At 40.9% G+C, this 16,947-nt stretch overlaps 1 protein-coding gene across 16 annotated transcripts in view; it reads right to left on the reverse strand.

The window, feature by feature from the left end:
* The window catches only part of DEPDC5 (DEP domain containing 5, GATOR1 subcomplex subunit), a 45,992-nt gene extending 29,050 nt beyond the window's left edge, over window positions 1-16,942 (reverse strand). For 5 of the 16 annotated variants that reach the window (XM_075769970.1, XM_075769980.1, XM_075769976.1 and 2 more), the window contains exons 1-21: window positions 16,750-16,865; window positions 15,211-15,319; window positions 14,383-14,470; window positions 13,627-13,673; window positions 13,043-13,128; window positions 12,176-12,259; window positions 11,448-11,497; window positions 10,831-10,900; window positions 10,422-10,500; window positions 9,431-9,492; window positions 8,765-8,834; window positions 8,315-8,387; window positions 7,483-7,586; window positions 7,089-7,163; window positions 6,085-6,219; window positions 5,551-5,612; window positions 5,374-5,447; window positions 4,109-4,180; window positions 3,547-3,614; window positions 2,732-2,852; window positions 1,439-1,662 (exon numbers count right to left, since the gene is read on the reverse strand). In XM_075769970.1, the coding sequence (XP_075626085.1) occupies window positions 1,439-1,662; window positions 2,732-2,852; window positions 3,547-3,614; window positions 4,109-4,180; window positions 5,374-5,447; window positions 5,551-5,612; window positions 6,085-6,219; window positions 7,089-7,163; window positions 7,483-7,586; window positions 8,315-8,387; window positions 8,765-8,834; window positions 9,431-9,492; window positions 10,422-10,500; window positions 10,831-10,900; window positions 11,448-11,497; window positions 12,176-12,259; window positions 13,043-13,128; window positions 13,627-13,673; window positions 14,383-14,470; window positions 15,211-15,268 (1,702 nt within the window). In that variant the 5' untranslated portion in view covers window positions 15,269-15,319; window positions 16,750-16,865. Of the gene's footprint in view, window positions 1-1,438; window positions 1,663-2,731; window positions 2,853-3,546; window positions 3,615-4,108; window positions 4,181-5,373; window positions 5,448-5,550; window positions 5,613-6,084; window positions 6,220-7,088; window positions 7,164-7,482; window positions 7,587-8,314; window positions 8,388-8,764; window positions 8,835-9,430; window positions 9,493-10,421; window positions 10,501-10,830; window positions 10,901-11,447; window positions 11,498-12,175; window positions 12,260-13,042; window positions 13,129-13,626; window positions 13,674-14,382; window positions 14,471-15,210; window positions 15,320-16,173; window positions 16,285-16,749 lie in introns of those variants that run through there. The other 11 variants (XM_075769981.1, XM_075769975.1, XM_075769978.1 and 8 more) reach the window with 8 other exon arrangements.
* Between the last annotated feature and the right edge of the window lie 5 nt (window positions 16,943-16,947).

Consider the following 16,947-nt stretch of genomic DNA (forward strand, 5'->3'; position numbering starts at 1 on the left):
AACTTCAATCCAGTCTGCAAGTTACAATGTAAACAAGAATCCAGACAACAAAGAATATTATTTCATCTGCCATTACAGCATTGCTGTATACTGTGTCACTTTATACTAAATGAAGCCATAAAGAAACCACTTGCTAAGTCAAGTCCAAAGAATTCCTCAGAGCTTTCAGATTTCCTGAGAAATCAAGACTGACACACCAGAAACTTCAGGATGGGTACCAAAGACATAGCAAAAGCTACACCTGAAGAACATAGGCCTTTTTTGTAATATTCAGATTTGACCACTGAAATAAAGGATTACTTCCAGTAGACATGGGACATGATCTCAGCAAGCTACCAGTTAGTCATTACTATTCAATGTATAACAGAAGTGCAGTTATTTAGAAACAGGAGAGAGAAATAAATGAGATGACTAAGTACCAATTACTCTGTTCAACAAATGGAAATCCCAAAGAGAGGGAAGGCTCTCATTTACCACTCTGTACTGCCAACTCGAACATGTGAAAACCCCCAATTACTCTGACTCTTCCCTCCCTGCCAGTCCTATTCCACACACATCCCCACACCTTCAGCTGCGTCACAAGACTATCCTCCAAACTAAAGGAGTAACAGAAATACCAATAAAAAGTGTATGTTAACCAACAGCAGGGGAAAACATGAAAGGTAAATGTAATGTGAAGTACACTGTGTTATAGCAGTTCCACACCAGTAAATCCAATTCCTGTAACAGGATAAATATGCTATCAGGTGTCGTACAGCATGACATGAAAAAACCCCATGAAGAGCCTTCAGGGATAGAATTTTACAGAAGATCAAGCAATTACAGGCAGAATACAATTTACCTAGAAACAAGTTGGGTTTGTGGAAGATACTGCATACTCTCTGAGAACGAAATTAAATTGGAAGGAAGGAAGGAAGGGAAAAAAAAAAAAAGAGAGAGAGAGTGTCAGCACTGCTAACACACCAAGATAGCTCAGCAGTACACTGTCAAAAGAAGGCATCCAGAAAGTGACTCTTAATGACAACAAATCCCCACAGAGAGAAGTTATAAACAGGGTCCCCCAGGGCTCACTACTAAGGCCAATTCTCATTTGACAGATTATAGGTGACCTGGATAATAAAAAGTTACTTGTATATGTCCACATTTGCAGGCAGGCACAAGAGAATAGTCAAATATTAAGGCAATAGACAAGGGAAAAGAGCAAATCAGTGTCAGGACACTTCTATTTAGGACAAGCCAATAAAAAAAAAGAATTAGACAAAGATAATAAAGGCAGAACGCACATCCAGCCATAACTGGAACTGCAGAAAAGGTGTACCATGAATGCTAATACAAGCACCGTCTCCCCTATGCTGGCCTGGCAGTGGCCAACACAAGCTTCCACCTTCTCTCTCCCCTCTCACCACCTAAGGTTGCTTCCCATCTGCCTTAGGCTGACCTCTGGTGCTGGTATAGCCCAAAGAGCTGCTGACTTCACACTGGTGCAGATGAGGCCGTGGGATCATCAGGATGTTGGAGATCTTGCCCAGTGAGCTGTCATCAGAAGCCTGGCTCCTCACCTCCTCGGGGGGCAGCGTGCGGCTCTGCAGAGAAGGGCTGCATGAGACGTCGTAGGAACTAGAGCTCTTTCTGGTACGACTTTCTCGCTCCCTCACAGACCTGCTGAAAATAAACAGGTTATGTCCAGTGATATGAAGAAGAGTAATCCTGGGTTATCAAGGGATTTGAACAGGCTCAAGTCATGTAAGAGACTCTAATACTCAATAGGTGAGCTCAAGAAGAGGACTACAAGGAAGCTATCAGTATTTTTTTGAATATGTGGGTAATCGATACTTTGGTGCATCATACAATAGAAGAACAGAACACTGAAATGCTTCCAGCACAACAGCTGTGAAAAAAGCATGCTCAACTCTATGCAATTCTACAGATGCCACATCAAGCTGGTAATACAGATGTGGTCTAGAAGATACTAAACCTGAGCCTACAGTGCTAGGAACACATAGCTATAGGGAAACTACTTGGAATTATTAACTACATTAAATTGTATTGGCATCTTCCAGCATGAATTTCCACAAGCTGCTCGTATTAACAAATGAGTCCACGTGCACAGCTTCCTCAGATTTAGGCAATACTATTGAAAGAAGGAAAGCAAAAAAACACTTCTAAACAAGTTCATCAATTTTGTGTTTCTGAAAAAGCACTAAAATTTATAGGTTGTTCAATGAATTTGGCCAGGACCTAAGGATAATTAGCCTTTCTTCTTAGAGGAAAGGCCATGGAATATTTGAGAACATGCATTCAGCTTCTCTGTTTCTTCTCTCATTCAGAAAGGCATCATTCTCAGGGAAGATTCCCCACAACTCTACGTTCAACACTAGTTACTAAGCAGTGCATCAAACTAATATTATTTCTACAACTCTGTGCAAGTACTTTCTTACCCAGTTTGCAAAATCTGCTAGAAACTGAGCAAGGGAGACTAGCTTCATTTTACTTCAGACAAAATTAAAGATGTAAGGAAAAAGTATACTTATGCCTTTTCCTAGATCTCACACACTACCTTAGAAGTAAAATACCAGACAAGCAGCCATAAATATTAGCTACAGATAAAGCTTTTTGTTCAATTGTAAGGATGTGGAACACAATTCTCCTTATATTTCTAAAAGCATTTTATGCATCAAGAAGTACCCCATAACATGGCTACTCTAGAACTAGTACACTCCAAGCTTCTTACCTGAAAGTGGTGCAGCGCTGAGCTCTGGATGGGCCTGGCAGCCTGAACACCTGGGCATCATAGCCATCGTAATCTACCTGGATAGGCAGGGCATTCTCAGCATCTTTTGGAGCCCCTAATGCTGAAATAGAAATCATATAGCACTAGAACCTCTTTCAAGAATGTTCAAAATCTGCAGGTTAGAAGTATCCAACTCTCACCGCTAAGAGAAGTATCTATTCCAAAAGAAATCACATCCAAAAGTCTCATGAGCTAAACAGCTGGAGCAGCTCAATTATCAAAGTTGGTGACTCTCAATCAGGGTTGCTGAGGCCTTAATATCTCTCCCCTATATATCCAAGACATTAAATTAATAATCAACAAATCAATCCCTGCATGAAAAGATGCCTCAAATTCCCTCACAAGGGAATTGTACATTTTAAAGCATCTTTGAATGAACAGACAGCCTCACTTCTAAAATGTAGACCTTCCTGAAACGAGGTGGTATTAGAAAAATGCAAGGAATGATCTCCTGTCCTACTCCCACAAACAGTACCACTAGTACACCAGCCTGATACCATCTATTCCCCTAGCCAGGTGACAAGCAGCCAGGGTAGAAACTCACCCCTCCATACTAGTTATTTGCCAAGAAGGCAAGTGATATGTGCACATTAACATCCTGGATAACGACTATGTGGTTTTGATGGTTTTCTGCAACAATTGTCCCTTCCTGCATCTCACCAGTGGTGTTTTTGCTGAAGTGTCATTGTCTTACTACAGCTGTTCATTAGCTCGGAAATCAGTGGGACAGAACATTCCAGAATGCAATTACTTACAGGCATCTCGGTTATTTTTTGCTTTCTCAGTCAGTGGCTGGAGGGTGCAACAAAGGAAGTGTGAAGTGACCAAAAAAAACAAGGAAAAAAAAGAGAGAGAGAAAGAGAAAAGACAGAGAGAAGGGAGACAGTCAGCATGTTCTAAGGAAATATCCCCCAGTATGATCAAGCATCAAACTTAAACTTTATCCTGCTGACTCAGCCAAGCAGTCAGACCACTTCAGATGTATTAAATACTGATACTTAGTCATAAACCTGTGTAAAAAACTTATCTTTGTCAATACCTTTCTTCCACTCCACAGAGTTCTTTGTTACAGAATGAAACTAATTTTTATGGTGGCTAAAACATTCCTCACCTAGTTTCATCCTAGAAAGGAAAGGCCTACAAACCAGTCCCTCATTCACAATCCCTACAACAATCATTACAACTTTGCTTTCACTGTCTTTTAACACAGAAACTTAGTTACAGCTGTGGGAATACTTGCTAGAAAGATTCTGATGCTTGGCTGAGGAAAGGTATCCGACAAGTAGTAAGAAGAAAAGATAAATCAGGAAGATACCTACTTTCCTTCCTGCCAGCTTGATCCGTGGAGTGAAGCTGTTACACAGGAGCTGGCTTTTGGATGTGTAGAAACTGAAAGGAAAAAACAGGGCAGCTCAGCTGTCTTCTAAGAATTGAACATGGTTAGCATGCCAGCAAACAGCCTGTGAATTTGAGCTAGCTAGTAGACAGAGAAAAGGGGACACCTTTCTCTGCATAAGACAACATATGGAAAACACTGATAGATGGTTAACTTGAGAGAAGCTACTCCTTCCTCAAAGACCAGATTTGGTTCCCATACGGCCTCAGTCTAGACCTCTTGTTAATGTGCTTACACCTGCATTCCCCAGCTAATCCTCTTTCTACAGAGAGGTATCCCCTTTCACTGTCTATACAGTAATGTGCAGTTTACACAGCTCGCTCCCCACTTTACGTGACAGTAATGACTCACATCAGCTGCTCGAAAACTACAGACCTCCCATTTGAAATAATTTATTCATTAAAATCTATTTCTTGTCATCTGAATCTTTTAAATCCTGCCTTATTATAAGGCTTCAAATACCTGATCTAAGGCAAAGATCAGATGCCTTCCAGCCACTCAAAAATACCAGGTATGAGCAATCTATGAATGGTGATTGGTCAGGACCGTCAATTAATGCACACAGATAAAATGAGGCATTAAAAGAGAGAAAAAAAAAAATAAAAATCCTACAGCAGAACAAGGACTGAGGAGATAGTTTTGATCCTGGATCCTGATCTCTATGTGTAGAGAAAGAAAAGAAAGGATTATGGTACAGAATGTTTAACACAAAGCAGAAAGGAAACCTACCATGTCTTGGAGTAAAACAGCGTAACACTGAGCCTCAGTGTTTCCTGCCACTGTTCTGACATTTATCCATGTTATCCACATTTTCTCTACCCGTAACTGTTCATTTGAGATGTATTTATTTTCACCAATAACCAATCTAGTTGAAGTGACTGTATTTTTTTTAGCTTCCTGATTTCCTTTGAGCATAGCTAAAGGCTAGAACTAAGTTAGCTGCAAACAGAGCTTAAGATCAAGAACTTTTCCTCTGCAAATCGCCTGTCATTTCCGATATGTTGCATTAATGCCCACAGAGTTCTGCATGAACATTCTTAGTTCTGCAAGACTATTGTAGTATATGTCTTTGCTTCACAAGGAGAGCAGAGGAAATAAACAATGAAAGAAGAAAAAGAATTCAACAGATTATAAAGAGGAAAGCAAAGCAGAAGTGTTTAGCAAAGGCAGATAAGAGTTCACCTACCTATGGTTTATCCAGTGTGGAATATTGTAGTCATCACCCAATCTAGAGTCACCAGGTCCACAGCGATTATGGAGCTGCGAGGAATTCAGAAGCATAGCAACTAGTTGTGTCTAGCTAGTCACAAAATAAGTAACATTTCTAGTAGGAGCAAAGAGAAGGAAAAGCAGCATGCATTACCTTAAAGAGTGGTACAGCATGCAATGGTTGTTCTCCCATACATACCAAGTCAACACCTATCCCTGTAAACAAAGAACAGTAGAGTTCAGCTATCTACCAAGTAGGGCTGATATGCTAAGCCAAAACAGATCAACAATTTGAGCTGAAAGCCCAATCTGTATTCCTATCACATTCTAAGACGTAATTATACTGAAAATGGTAGTTAACAGTCCTGTGGTATGGGGACAAAACAACAGTGCCAGTAGGGATATAAGAAATGTTTCTTCTAAACTAATGCAAGTTTTTCCTTTAAGGAAAGGTCTGCACAGACAGATGAAATTCTCTATCACAAACAAAAGAAATTAAATGCCAATAAATTCTCTGAAAATCTGCCCATTTCAATAGGAAGTGTGAACACAAGTCTTCCAGCTGTAATCCCCTTTCCAGAGTACACAAGTTACTATAGATACCTTTTCATAGCAAGAAAAAGCTAGAGCTTTTCCAAATCTATCTGTTTGCCTTCATAAAGATTGCACAGTAGCACTACTTATTTACCATTGTCTATCATCCGCTGTTTGGTTAGAATCATAAGGAGTCGATCAACTTCAAATACACCCACACCAGGTGTGATAACCACAGACATCTGGCCAGTCCGATCAAAGTTCCGGTTTATGTAATGCTTGTCAAACACTAAGAGAAAGAATTAGGGAATGCTTTAAAAGAAAAAAGATGCTGGATGTTTTGGGGTTTTTTCTTCAGAGTAAGGGAGGTGACTCTCTCAACAGTGGTATTAAACAAGTTTCCACAAAGCACATGCAAGCATGAGAGGGCTTGTATAGTCTTGTCCAACCAATAGATGTTAATGAAGGTACAGGAAAGAGAGGAGTTAGGGCAGAAGAGAAGATGGGAACCAGATACATAAAAAGTATTTTTCTCATATGCTTAGCGTTTCCTTTTTAACATCTCAAAAAAAACCCCCACCAACCCCAAAACCAACAGACAAATCCCCAAAAAAACCTAACAAGGTAAAGCCATCACTAATTATTTTAAATAACATCCTGTGCTCCCTCCCATGGGAGTAACAAGACAGCAATTAAGGTGACAGAATGATATCTGATGTGCAGAATCACAAAAAGCAGATCTTCGGAGATCCTTTCCAGCGCTTCAAATCCATCTCCCTGCTACAAAGATGGATCAGCTTCACCTAAACCATGTTTAATCTAACCTGATTTTGAAATACTTCCATAATTTAAAATTTCAACTTTTATTCCAAGAGGTTCATACAGATACACAGCTAGAAGAAAAAGTTTCATTCTAACAAGTCCCTGTTAACGGTTCCTGAGGCGTGAAATACCCAAAACTCAGTTATATGACAGCCATTAGTTTTCCAGAGACACAAAAAACAATTTCTTCTGAGGCTGACATGACAACTTAACCACCTAATATTCCCCTCCTCTTCACACTGTTAAGGAACAGGCAACAGAAGTCAACACCCATTTATTGGCAGCTGCTTTAGTAGATCCTCACCTGTGTATTTTTATCCGTTGTTCATAACTTACCATTGAATGAAAGATTTATGGCCTCCAGGTAGTTCCCTTGTGCAGAGGTAGAATTGTAACCTGGAGGAAAGCCCTCTGGCCAAGTGTTCAGAAGGAAAAAAAGGAAAAAAAATATCATCTCTGTATAGACTATCTTTTAAAACAAAAACCACACCCTAAAAAACCTCCCTTGTAGCGTAGTATAGCAATTGTAGTAAATCCTACCACTCCAACAAACTACAGGCAAAATTGGTATCAGTATATCTCACAGAAAAACCCAAGCAAAACAGCCTAGCCAGGAGAAGACTAAGTAGTACAATACCAGACTCAACTGAAACTAGAGAGTTTACAGACAACAACAACAAAAAGAAAAAAAAAAAAAGGGTAAAACCATGGGAAAAGAGGATTCTTGTACCTGCTTGCTCCAGTCGTACCAACACAGGATACTGGATGAAAAGCTTTTTAATGGTCACAAGCAATGAAGTCCACTCTTCTCGTCTCTCATTCTGAACTACAACTCTAGAAAGAGCACAACTTAATGAGGACCATGAAAGGAAGCTATGAAGAGGAAGTGAGAAGGGATGAACAAGCTATAGAAAAAGGAACGCACAAAAGGTCAGTGTTTCTTTCTTCTGCTAGGCAGCATGTTAGAACTACTGCATACTTGTAGCAATCACTAAGGTGTAGACGCACACACAAAGTTGGGCACATCCCCAGCGAGAATAATCTCTCACTTCTAAATAGGCGACCAGTATTATATGCCATATACCATCACTGTTCTGCAAAGCGGTAAGATCATTAACAAGTCCAAGTTCAGAATCAAGTGACAGCTTCAAAAGCTGTATCTGTTGTGACCACCAGCCAAAGAGCCACAGTACCTAACTGGGAACACTTGTGGTTTCAGCAATGGCACCATCTGTTCTTCAACTACTCAAGAATGTAAAGATTTGAAAAATAACCAAGCCTTATGCAAAAACTACTCCCAACACTACAGAACGTTTAAGTTTATCAGCAATTGCAACAGAGCACAGACAACACAATATTCACATGCACGTGGAAGACTGACTTAGCAAATATGAGTGCGCACTCACAGATGGAATGGGGACTACTCATCAATTTGCTGCCAGTTTCAGACAGTTTTTCACTATCTTAACTCCTTGCAAAGTCCTACAGTTAATAACATAATATTCTCCACACAGGTTACACATACACAGTGGGACAAGAGGTGAAATAACTGGAAGACATACTTGTAAAAATCTTCATAAAATCTTCCCTCATGATCCTGCCGAATTGATGCACGATGTGTTTCAGGAAACTCATCTGAAACATAAGCAAAAGCATGGATTTTATCCTATGCTCTTGTATAGAAATGAGTCGTCTTTTCTAGTAAGGAGTTGTTATTTCCATTAAAAACCAACACTTAGAGAAATATCAGATCTCCTACACAATATTAAAATTGCTTGTAAAACAGTATGACAGCTTGAGTACGATGAAGAAAATTTGCCATATATTCTTCTACATAAGGTTGTCACTGCAGTACTTTCATAAGAATGCCTGTCTATCCACTTGGTAGGGAATACTTTGGACATGGGCATAAAAAAATAGGGGAGAAAAGTCACTGGCAGTCTGTGACCAACTTTCAAGAGAGAAGGAGACAGGTTTAAAAACAGAAACATGAAAATACAGAATTTACATACCTATAGATTTTGCTTCATAAAATGTTCTAGAAAATAGAACCACTGTCACTTCGTGGCTGCAATTCTTCTCCTGTCCAGGAAGAACAGATGAAAAAAGAAAACCTTAAGCATCACAATTAGTAGAAACCTGTGTATAAACACATATAGTAACACCTCTTTCCCCTCACACCTAGGACCAAAGGTAACTAGAAAAAGGTAGACTGTTGTATTAATATATCTGCATGAGTGCTGCATATGCCTCTATGAAATAACACAATGGTCTGTCCTGCAGAGTCTGTGCTTCTAGGCTATAGCACATTTAACAGGAGCACTCTCCACTACTCTCTAAAGAAACTCCTCTCTGTAGTTGTCAAGATACAAGATTTTTGTTTAAAAAATAAAGAGAGTTGACTCAATTTGTTTATACATACTCACGGCAATTTGATATTTATTACTGTTTAGAGAGATAGCCCTAACAATTCCAGGGAAATAAAAAATTAAAACTTCACTAAACAGTTACAGTGTTAATGTATGCAATGGAACTAAACTGTAAGGAGCACACTGGCCACCCCCTGGAAAGGAAATGTGTGAAATGAAGGGTCTTCCTCAAGCTGGCACATCAAAGGGCTCATTAATATGGCAGTGACTCGTTCTTTCAGAACACGATGAATTCAATCAGCTATTTACCTTCCATTTTGTGAAGAGGTCAGCAAGGAAACCGTTCACAGCTTTCTCAAAATATAGGTCCCCTGCAAAGTAAACATTTCCAAAGCATCAAATAGCAGCAGTTACTTCAACTATGGGGTATATTGACCCTGAGATTCTAGGACAATTATTTTTATTAGAATCAGAGCAGCTGTGTGCATAATGAATGCTAATATCACTAAAGCAAAGATGATAACAAGATTAAAAAGCATGACTATGTTTCAGAGAACGTAAACAAGACTCTTACTGTCAAAAGGATCTGACTTTTAAATTCATTTTCCCAACACATTCGCAGCATGCTGGGAAAGCATCTGTACTATCTTTTAGACATAGTATGCACAACTGATCCCCTGCTCAGTTTTGAATAGCTGCCCAGTTACATATGCCTAAACACATGGTCAAAGGAAGTGGCAAGAGGTTTGCTAAAGAATTAAGCCAGAAAAAAACAGGACAATGACACAGAGAAGTGACTCACTCTTAATGCCTAAAGTTTTTATACTTCTAGCTGACTCTGCCTGGGCTAAGGCAGGGTTTTTGCTTCCTCACTAAGGCAAAGTGAAGAGAAATCTGAAACATCAAGGTCCTCTTTGGACAGGACTTCCATACACTTCTAGTTTCAGAATTCACATAGGCTCGCACCTGCCCTCGTCACCAAAGACATTAATATCCACAGAAAACCTTTCCAAGGTTCAGAGTCAGTTGGTCCCCTTGATTTCACCACTGAGATAATGGTACTCAGGCCCTACAGGAGGTACAGGAAAATTATGGAACACCCAGGAGACAGGAAAACATAGCACTGCAAGTAAGGACCTAAGGCGGCACCACAGTGCACCTCAGAGCACTGCCCAGGCCAAAGGCGGGATATTTTAGTTTTCTAGTCATGGCAGAAATAAATAGTAGTGGCAGTTTTCTAGTAGGGACAGGAAGGATAGCTGCTGCCATTCACAATCAGGCAGGTCAGTTACCTACATACCATAAATATCAAAATCCCACATTTCACAGCTCATCTGGATAAAAATATAAACCATGGCAGAAGTGGAGCGGAAGACCACCTGCAAAGGAATGAAAGATGTTATTTAAAACAAGGTGCATTCACTAAAACGGCCAAATGCAGAAGCTAACTATAGAGCAAATTATATGATGCCCACTGCATCATAGGGAATTTCCCCTCTATCAAGATGGCATTTCAACAGCCTGAGTAATCCCTAGTGCTGCCAGCGCCAAAGAGTTAAACTCTACTAAGCATCCATTCTCCTGAATTGATTGCCATCCTTCACCTTACCATTTCAAATGATCCATAGAAATCTGCAAGCAAGATAGAACTACAAGAAACCTGGCAAGGAAAGGAAAAAATTCCTTTCCCCTGTTCTCTGAAATCTTACCCGGGTGTCCTCACTGATGTATCCACAAGTGACTTTCTCATTCTTTACCCACAGTTCACCTGCCTGCGCCCTGGAAGAAAAGGAGTGCAGAGTATTTGCTAACCAGAGTGAACATGAAGATGAGAGAATCAGTATTTGAGCAAATAAGGGATGTACCAAAATGTGCACTCAAGGATGACTTGAAGACAGACGAGAAGTTTATTTGGTTAAAAATGTAATCTTTAATCCAAAAGAAGTCAAAGAGTTGTCTCCCTCTGCATCTGCACATTTCCTTGTCCCTTTCTCATCTCAACAGCAACTGAAGTAACCCTCATCTGAACTATTAATACATCTTGGGAAGGGGGGGGGCGGGGCGGGGAATATTATAAGAGGTAAAAGGAAAATTATTTGGCATTCATCAGAAGCAACATATGTGGCTGGCTGTCCTACTATTAGTTTCTTCTACCCTGGATCAGATAGAAGCCTTCCCCCACCCCATGGTGCAGACAGAAATCTGTGGAAGAGTCAGAGAACAATAAAACATGAAGGATTTTTCAGAGAAGGGTCTCCAATCAGATATTCTGGACTCGTTAATTTAAAGTCATGAGCAATAGTAAGCCTTCAGAGGAGTCACTCACCTGATACCGGCAAATTCAACTTTTTGGGTGATGTATGCACATGTGCTGACCTAAGAAAGAATAGTTACAGGTGTTAAAAGCACAGCAGGCTCAGAGTGAGCAGACCAATTTATAAAAAAGTCCAAAACATCCATGCTCAAACATGTGACTTCTGCCATAAAATCACAAAACCCACTGAGCATATTAACGCCTCAGCCTACAGAACCTCTGCAACAGACAACAGAAAACAGTTTTTAAGACGTATGAACTTTTATTGGGTTCATTTGTCTAATTTGCTGCCCTTAGAAGAGCCAAAGACTGCACTTCAGAGATGCAGAAACAAATGAATTCTAATAGGTGCTTATTAAGTGGTACTATCAGAGAGTGGATACTTCAGCACCTTTCTACTTGAAAACCATTTGGATTCAATTTCTTCCAAAGGTAATAAATCATTAAAATTCAGAATATAAGGAGAAAAAAAACCCTCAACAACATTTTCAGTGTTGAAGGCAGTAATTAATATTACTCAATGGAGTAGGAAATGATGGGACTATTTTTTTCTTTAACACATTTACATCCATTTCCTGAACTCTGATGTAGTACTTGCAGCACAAGTTCCCAAGAGTTGCTGACATGGGTCTCATCCTCAGTTTTCTGTATTTTGTAAAATGCTTATTTTCTTTTACAGCAAGCAAAAGAAAAAGGTACGTAATCTCCTCCACCCTACAAAAGGACAGTAGAGGACTTACTAAACTTTTCTTCAGTCGCCACATATCCCCACGCCCGATATACTGATCTTTAAAGGTCAGCTCCACCAAGTCCAAGGTCACCTCCTGGGAAACAGAAGAAAAACAGTGCTTAGATTTTACTGGTTGTTTCTAAGTAGCACACTTCAATCTATTCTTTTAAGAACAAAATGCTACAGGGAGAGCCATTTTAAAGCAAGTCTATACTCCTAACAGATGCAAGACAAAAGGGAAGAATAACTGCCATAGTTGTGTGTGTACCTGGAACTACTGTGATGCACAATGTGACCAGAAAAAGCCCAAGGACTCAGTCTGTGCTACAAGTCTCGGTGCAAATTGGAAGCACAAGTAAAACAAATTCCTTCCATTGTTCATGACATTAGGGAAGCCTCATTTCCTGCAGACTTTTGCCCTGTGCTGAATGTAAGCTCTGTCTGAAGCTCTTTTCTAGTTGGGGCATTTACAAGAGATGCCTCTCTTACAAGTCTCTCTGGTGTCAAATAATGCAAGTCCATGCCATGGCTCTTCTTTTGACTAGGCCACTTACTGTTTCTCTTTACTCTGCCTGGTTATCCAGAATTTCAGGAATTTAAAGATATTTGAAATTTCTAAATTTCTATAAGGCTGTGTTGAAGCTGGTCCATAAACTTAAAAAAGAAAGCAGGGATGGTAGGGAGAGAATAAAGAGATGCACAACAAACAAATAGTTCAATTGCCCAAGACTCATTTTCTTAGGAAAGGAGGCTAAATACTTTTCAATAAAAAAAGAAATGCCTTTTTTTTCCCAATACTACTGTAGATGGAAATTCATAAGGCTCTGATTTGAGCTAAGTGAAGGGACAAATGGAAAAATGTTGCAAAGCCACTCACCTTTGGGTCAACAACATTCACGTGGACATCCTGGTATGGCCGCAGTCGGAACACTTGTGCAACTGTCTGATCCACACTTATAGTTTCTGCCACAAAAATGAGAAAGGACAACAGAGAAGTTAACATCCCCAGAAGGTTTCAAGTGGTTTACAAGTACAAAAGCAATACAGCGAGACTGTCATGAAACACTTAGGCCCTCAGCAAAAGACAACAGCTTCTTTTCAGCTATGGTCCAATTTAAGAGTTGTTAATATCAAAGTAGACAAGATAAACTCAAAGAGTAGGCTGAATTAATTCCTGCAAGAAGACATATACAACTGGTCAGAGAACACAGAAACAAAAATTTAAAGCTAAAAAGCCAATTTTGTTTAAACTGTACCTCACATTACTCAACAAAAAACAGATTTTAAATTGGCTATTCATTTTCTAATAAAATGATAATCCTTCCATTCCTAAATGGACAAAGCATTGATTTTCTTACAAAGATAAAATATATGCATTAGTCAATCACAGGTACAGCCAAATCACATAATCTTTGTCTATGATTTTATTTTACTAAGCATACTACAAGTCTAGAGTTTTACCTTTCTGCAAATCTTCCTTAAGTGACTTCACTTGTAGAAGCAGGGGGCTAGCATACAACAGAGAAAAAAAGGTAGACAAGTTGAAATACCAAGTCTACTCTGGTAAATCACTATCTCAAAACCATTTAGTAACACAGAACATGCCATAAGCTAAAGAGAAACATTAATATTTTCTGGAAAGCTTCATCCATCATCCTTTCTGCCTGTCATCCTGTCTTGTTCTTTATACCTATTATAATTACAAGGTACTGTTCAGGTAAAGATGATACTCTAAATGGGAAAGCAAGTCACACAGGAACTTCTCAGAAACTCATGTAAGTATACTCCTACTTTTCAGATAAGCCAAATACAGGGCTACAGGATGAACGGCTTCATATAAACAGGTTTATGTTTTTATAGCTGGCCAGGAAGCATTAATTTTGCCTAGGATATACTACAGGGTGGAAGAATAACCATTAGGTAACAGTAGCTCTATAAAGAGGATCAAGACATTGTAGATTGTATACTCAGGTGCTGCTTGCCCTATGGAAGGTCAGCAAACTAACACCAAACACAAAGAATTCCACAAAATTCAAGGAACAGCTCCAGCTATAGTTATCCCCTTTACTTTTCTTCAGGAAGAAAAAAAACCCACAGCATCCTGAAGCAAAGTTATACCAGCAATAAGAGCCTCTCACTCTAGAAGCCACTGCACATGAACATGCCTTTTCAGTGCTCTAACCACACCTGACTGATATCGGCAAAAAGAGAATTCACCTGTATTCATCATTAGGATGTGCAATTTCCACAACATCTCCCAGCTTGATTTGAAGAAATACTTTAGGATTCACCACCAGTTCATCATCTACAAGACACAAACGAATGAGGAAAACTGTAATGAACAGATATACACCAAAGACAGATGCCTGCACATTCGTATGCAATAACTTACTCCACGTTAATACACTAGCCCAGGATTAACACGTCAGCAATGCATTATATTCACTACACGATAGTGCTCCTATCCAGCCACTTCAGTCTGGGCACTCTTGTGGGAAAAACCTTTTCTTTCAAATCACAGAGCATTCACAAAAGATTTGTTCAGTAAAAGAGCATGCCTTAATTAGGCAAGCAGACTCTTCTTTTGTATTTTTCATATAACAAGCATCAGCAGGAAAGCAGATATCTATAGAATCTTAACAAGCTTTATTATACTATGATTTTAAGTCTAGAAGTACGGAACAATCAAATAAATGACATTTTTCTTAGTACACAGAAACACATCTACACGCAGTCACAAGTCACTGACTTGTCTATCACTTATTAAGAGCGACTAAAATACAAAGTTAAAACAAAAGTGACACAACAAAAGAGGAAGAGGTAGAATAAAGCCATTTGATTTTATAGGTGTGATCTCATTCTGTTCTGACAAATGCAATTTTATTCTGCTGTATGTTGCTATTAAAAGAGCTCTCCAAACTCTGGCTGGTAATACTGCTTGTAAAGTTAAAGTTCCATCCTCACTGGAAAAGACCAATAAATCAGTTAATTGCTTTAAGTAAGTAAGAAAGTGCTGATCTCAGTTATGAACCAGGAGATACTGACCACTGCCTCCAAAACCCTTCTTATGTATGACGAGCTTGTACACCTTGTTGGTTCTCATCTTGAATTCCAGTTCCTCTCAGCTGCTTTGAGTTGAAGACATCTTGCATATCTAATATGGAAAGGACACCACAGATCTCTTGTCATTACAAAACCATTCTTTATGCTCAGTGCGTGAACAAAGGATGTCGTACCACTATACAGCCAATGCCCCACCTGAAAGGCAGGCACATTACAAAGTTTAATAAATATCAGACTAAAAGTTCAGTAAGAACTGCTTCTACAAGCACTCCTGTCAGAGCTAGGACCGCCGTCTAAATCTAAATTCTGAACCTTGTGTTAAATGCATTGAAATGAATACCCAGACTTATGCCCACTGCCAATTCTATCCTGTTTTTTGTCATTCCATCTCTTTCACACATCTTTTTCCACAACTTCCAAAAGATACCAGAATCCACGACCAGGTGATTTCACACCGAGGCAGCAGAGCCGTACCCAGCACAGGGCAGCGCTACAGACGGTAGAGGGCCGTGCAAGCATCTCCGTTTGAGGCACTGCTTTGCATTACTTTAACTGCATCAACCGCCGCATTTTTTTCTTCCTGCCATTTTCATTTAAAATAGAGCATATTTCAACGGAGAACCTTTACTTTTACAATTTACTCTTTTTAGAAGTGCACTTAAACCGGAAATAATCGGTAGAAAAAAAAGGTTTTCCTCATAAAACTATAGCCACATTATTAAATTAAAATATAAGCTCTTTCAGTTATATTTGTTGCAACTGTACTCTTACACCAAATCAAAACGCAGAGGAACTTATAAGTATGCCTTTCAAATAGACCAAAGTACTGAGCTTGCAGATGCGCTTTCCAGAAAGTCAATTCATTTACCGAGTTATAAAGGCATAGTGGGGAAAAAAAAAACAAACCCGTACATCCGAAGTTTGTTAAAATAAACTCTGTAAAACCTTTAAACTTGTAATGGATGCGGGTCTGGAAGAAACAGGCGCTCGGCGGCAGCGTGTAACGGCAGGACCCGCACCGAGGGCGCCGCAGGAAAGCGCCCGCTGCCCCGCACGGGTGAAAAGGACAGCGAATAAACCCCATGCATTTACGGCCCGCTCCCACGGTCACGGCCATTAGCCCACCTACAGCCACGCCTGCGCTTCTTCAGGTGCAGGCTCACAAAACTGAGTTAGGAGCAAAGGAAGACGGCCGAGTTTCTCCCCCGGAGCAGCTGCTAGGGGCGGTCTGGCGGCAGCGGGGCTCGGCGGGGCCGCTACCCTCAAGGGAGGCGGTAACGCGGAGCGAGCAGCGCGGCAGCCCGCGCCAGAGCCCCGCCAGCCCCAGGGGAAGGGGAACGGCGGGGGGGACACACCGCGGAGCCTCAACGCTCCGGGCCGCTCACCGGCGGCCGCGGGACGAGACGAGCCAGCCCCATAGCAGCGCCGCCAGAGCCAGCCTTGCTGCGGCGGGCCTGAGCGCAGCCCCCACCCGTTCCAGCGGCCGCAGAGCGGGGCGAGGGACGAGCGCGGGGCCCTAACCTCCCGGTCCCGTGTCCCCCGCCGGCGGCCGGCCGCAGCGGCACCGTCCCGACGAGACGCTCCGGGCAGCGCTCACCACTTCCGCATCCGGGGCCGCCGCGCCAGCACGTGACGCCCACCACCGAGACGGGTAGGAGGGAGCGGGCCGGGCCGGGCCACCCCCGCCGAGGGACGGGCCTGGCGCGGGCACCGGAGGCG

Source organism: Balearica regulorum, chromosome 17, assembly GCF_011004875.1.
Source record: "Balearica regulorum gibbericeps isolate bBalReg1 chromosome 17, bBalReg1.pri, whole genome shotgun sequence".
In the NCBI taxonomy this organism is placed as follows: domain Eukaryota; kingdom Metazoa; phylum Chordata; class Aves; order Gruiformes; family Gruidae; genus Balearica; species Balearica regulorum.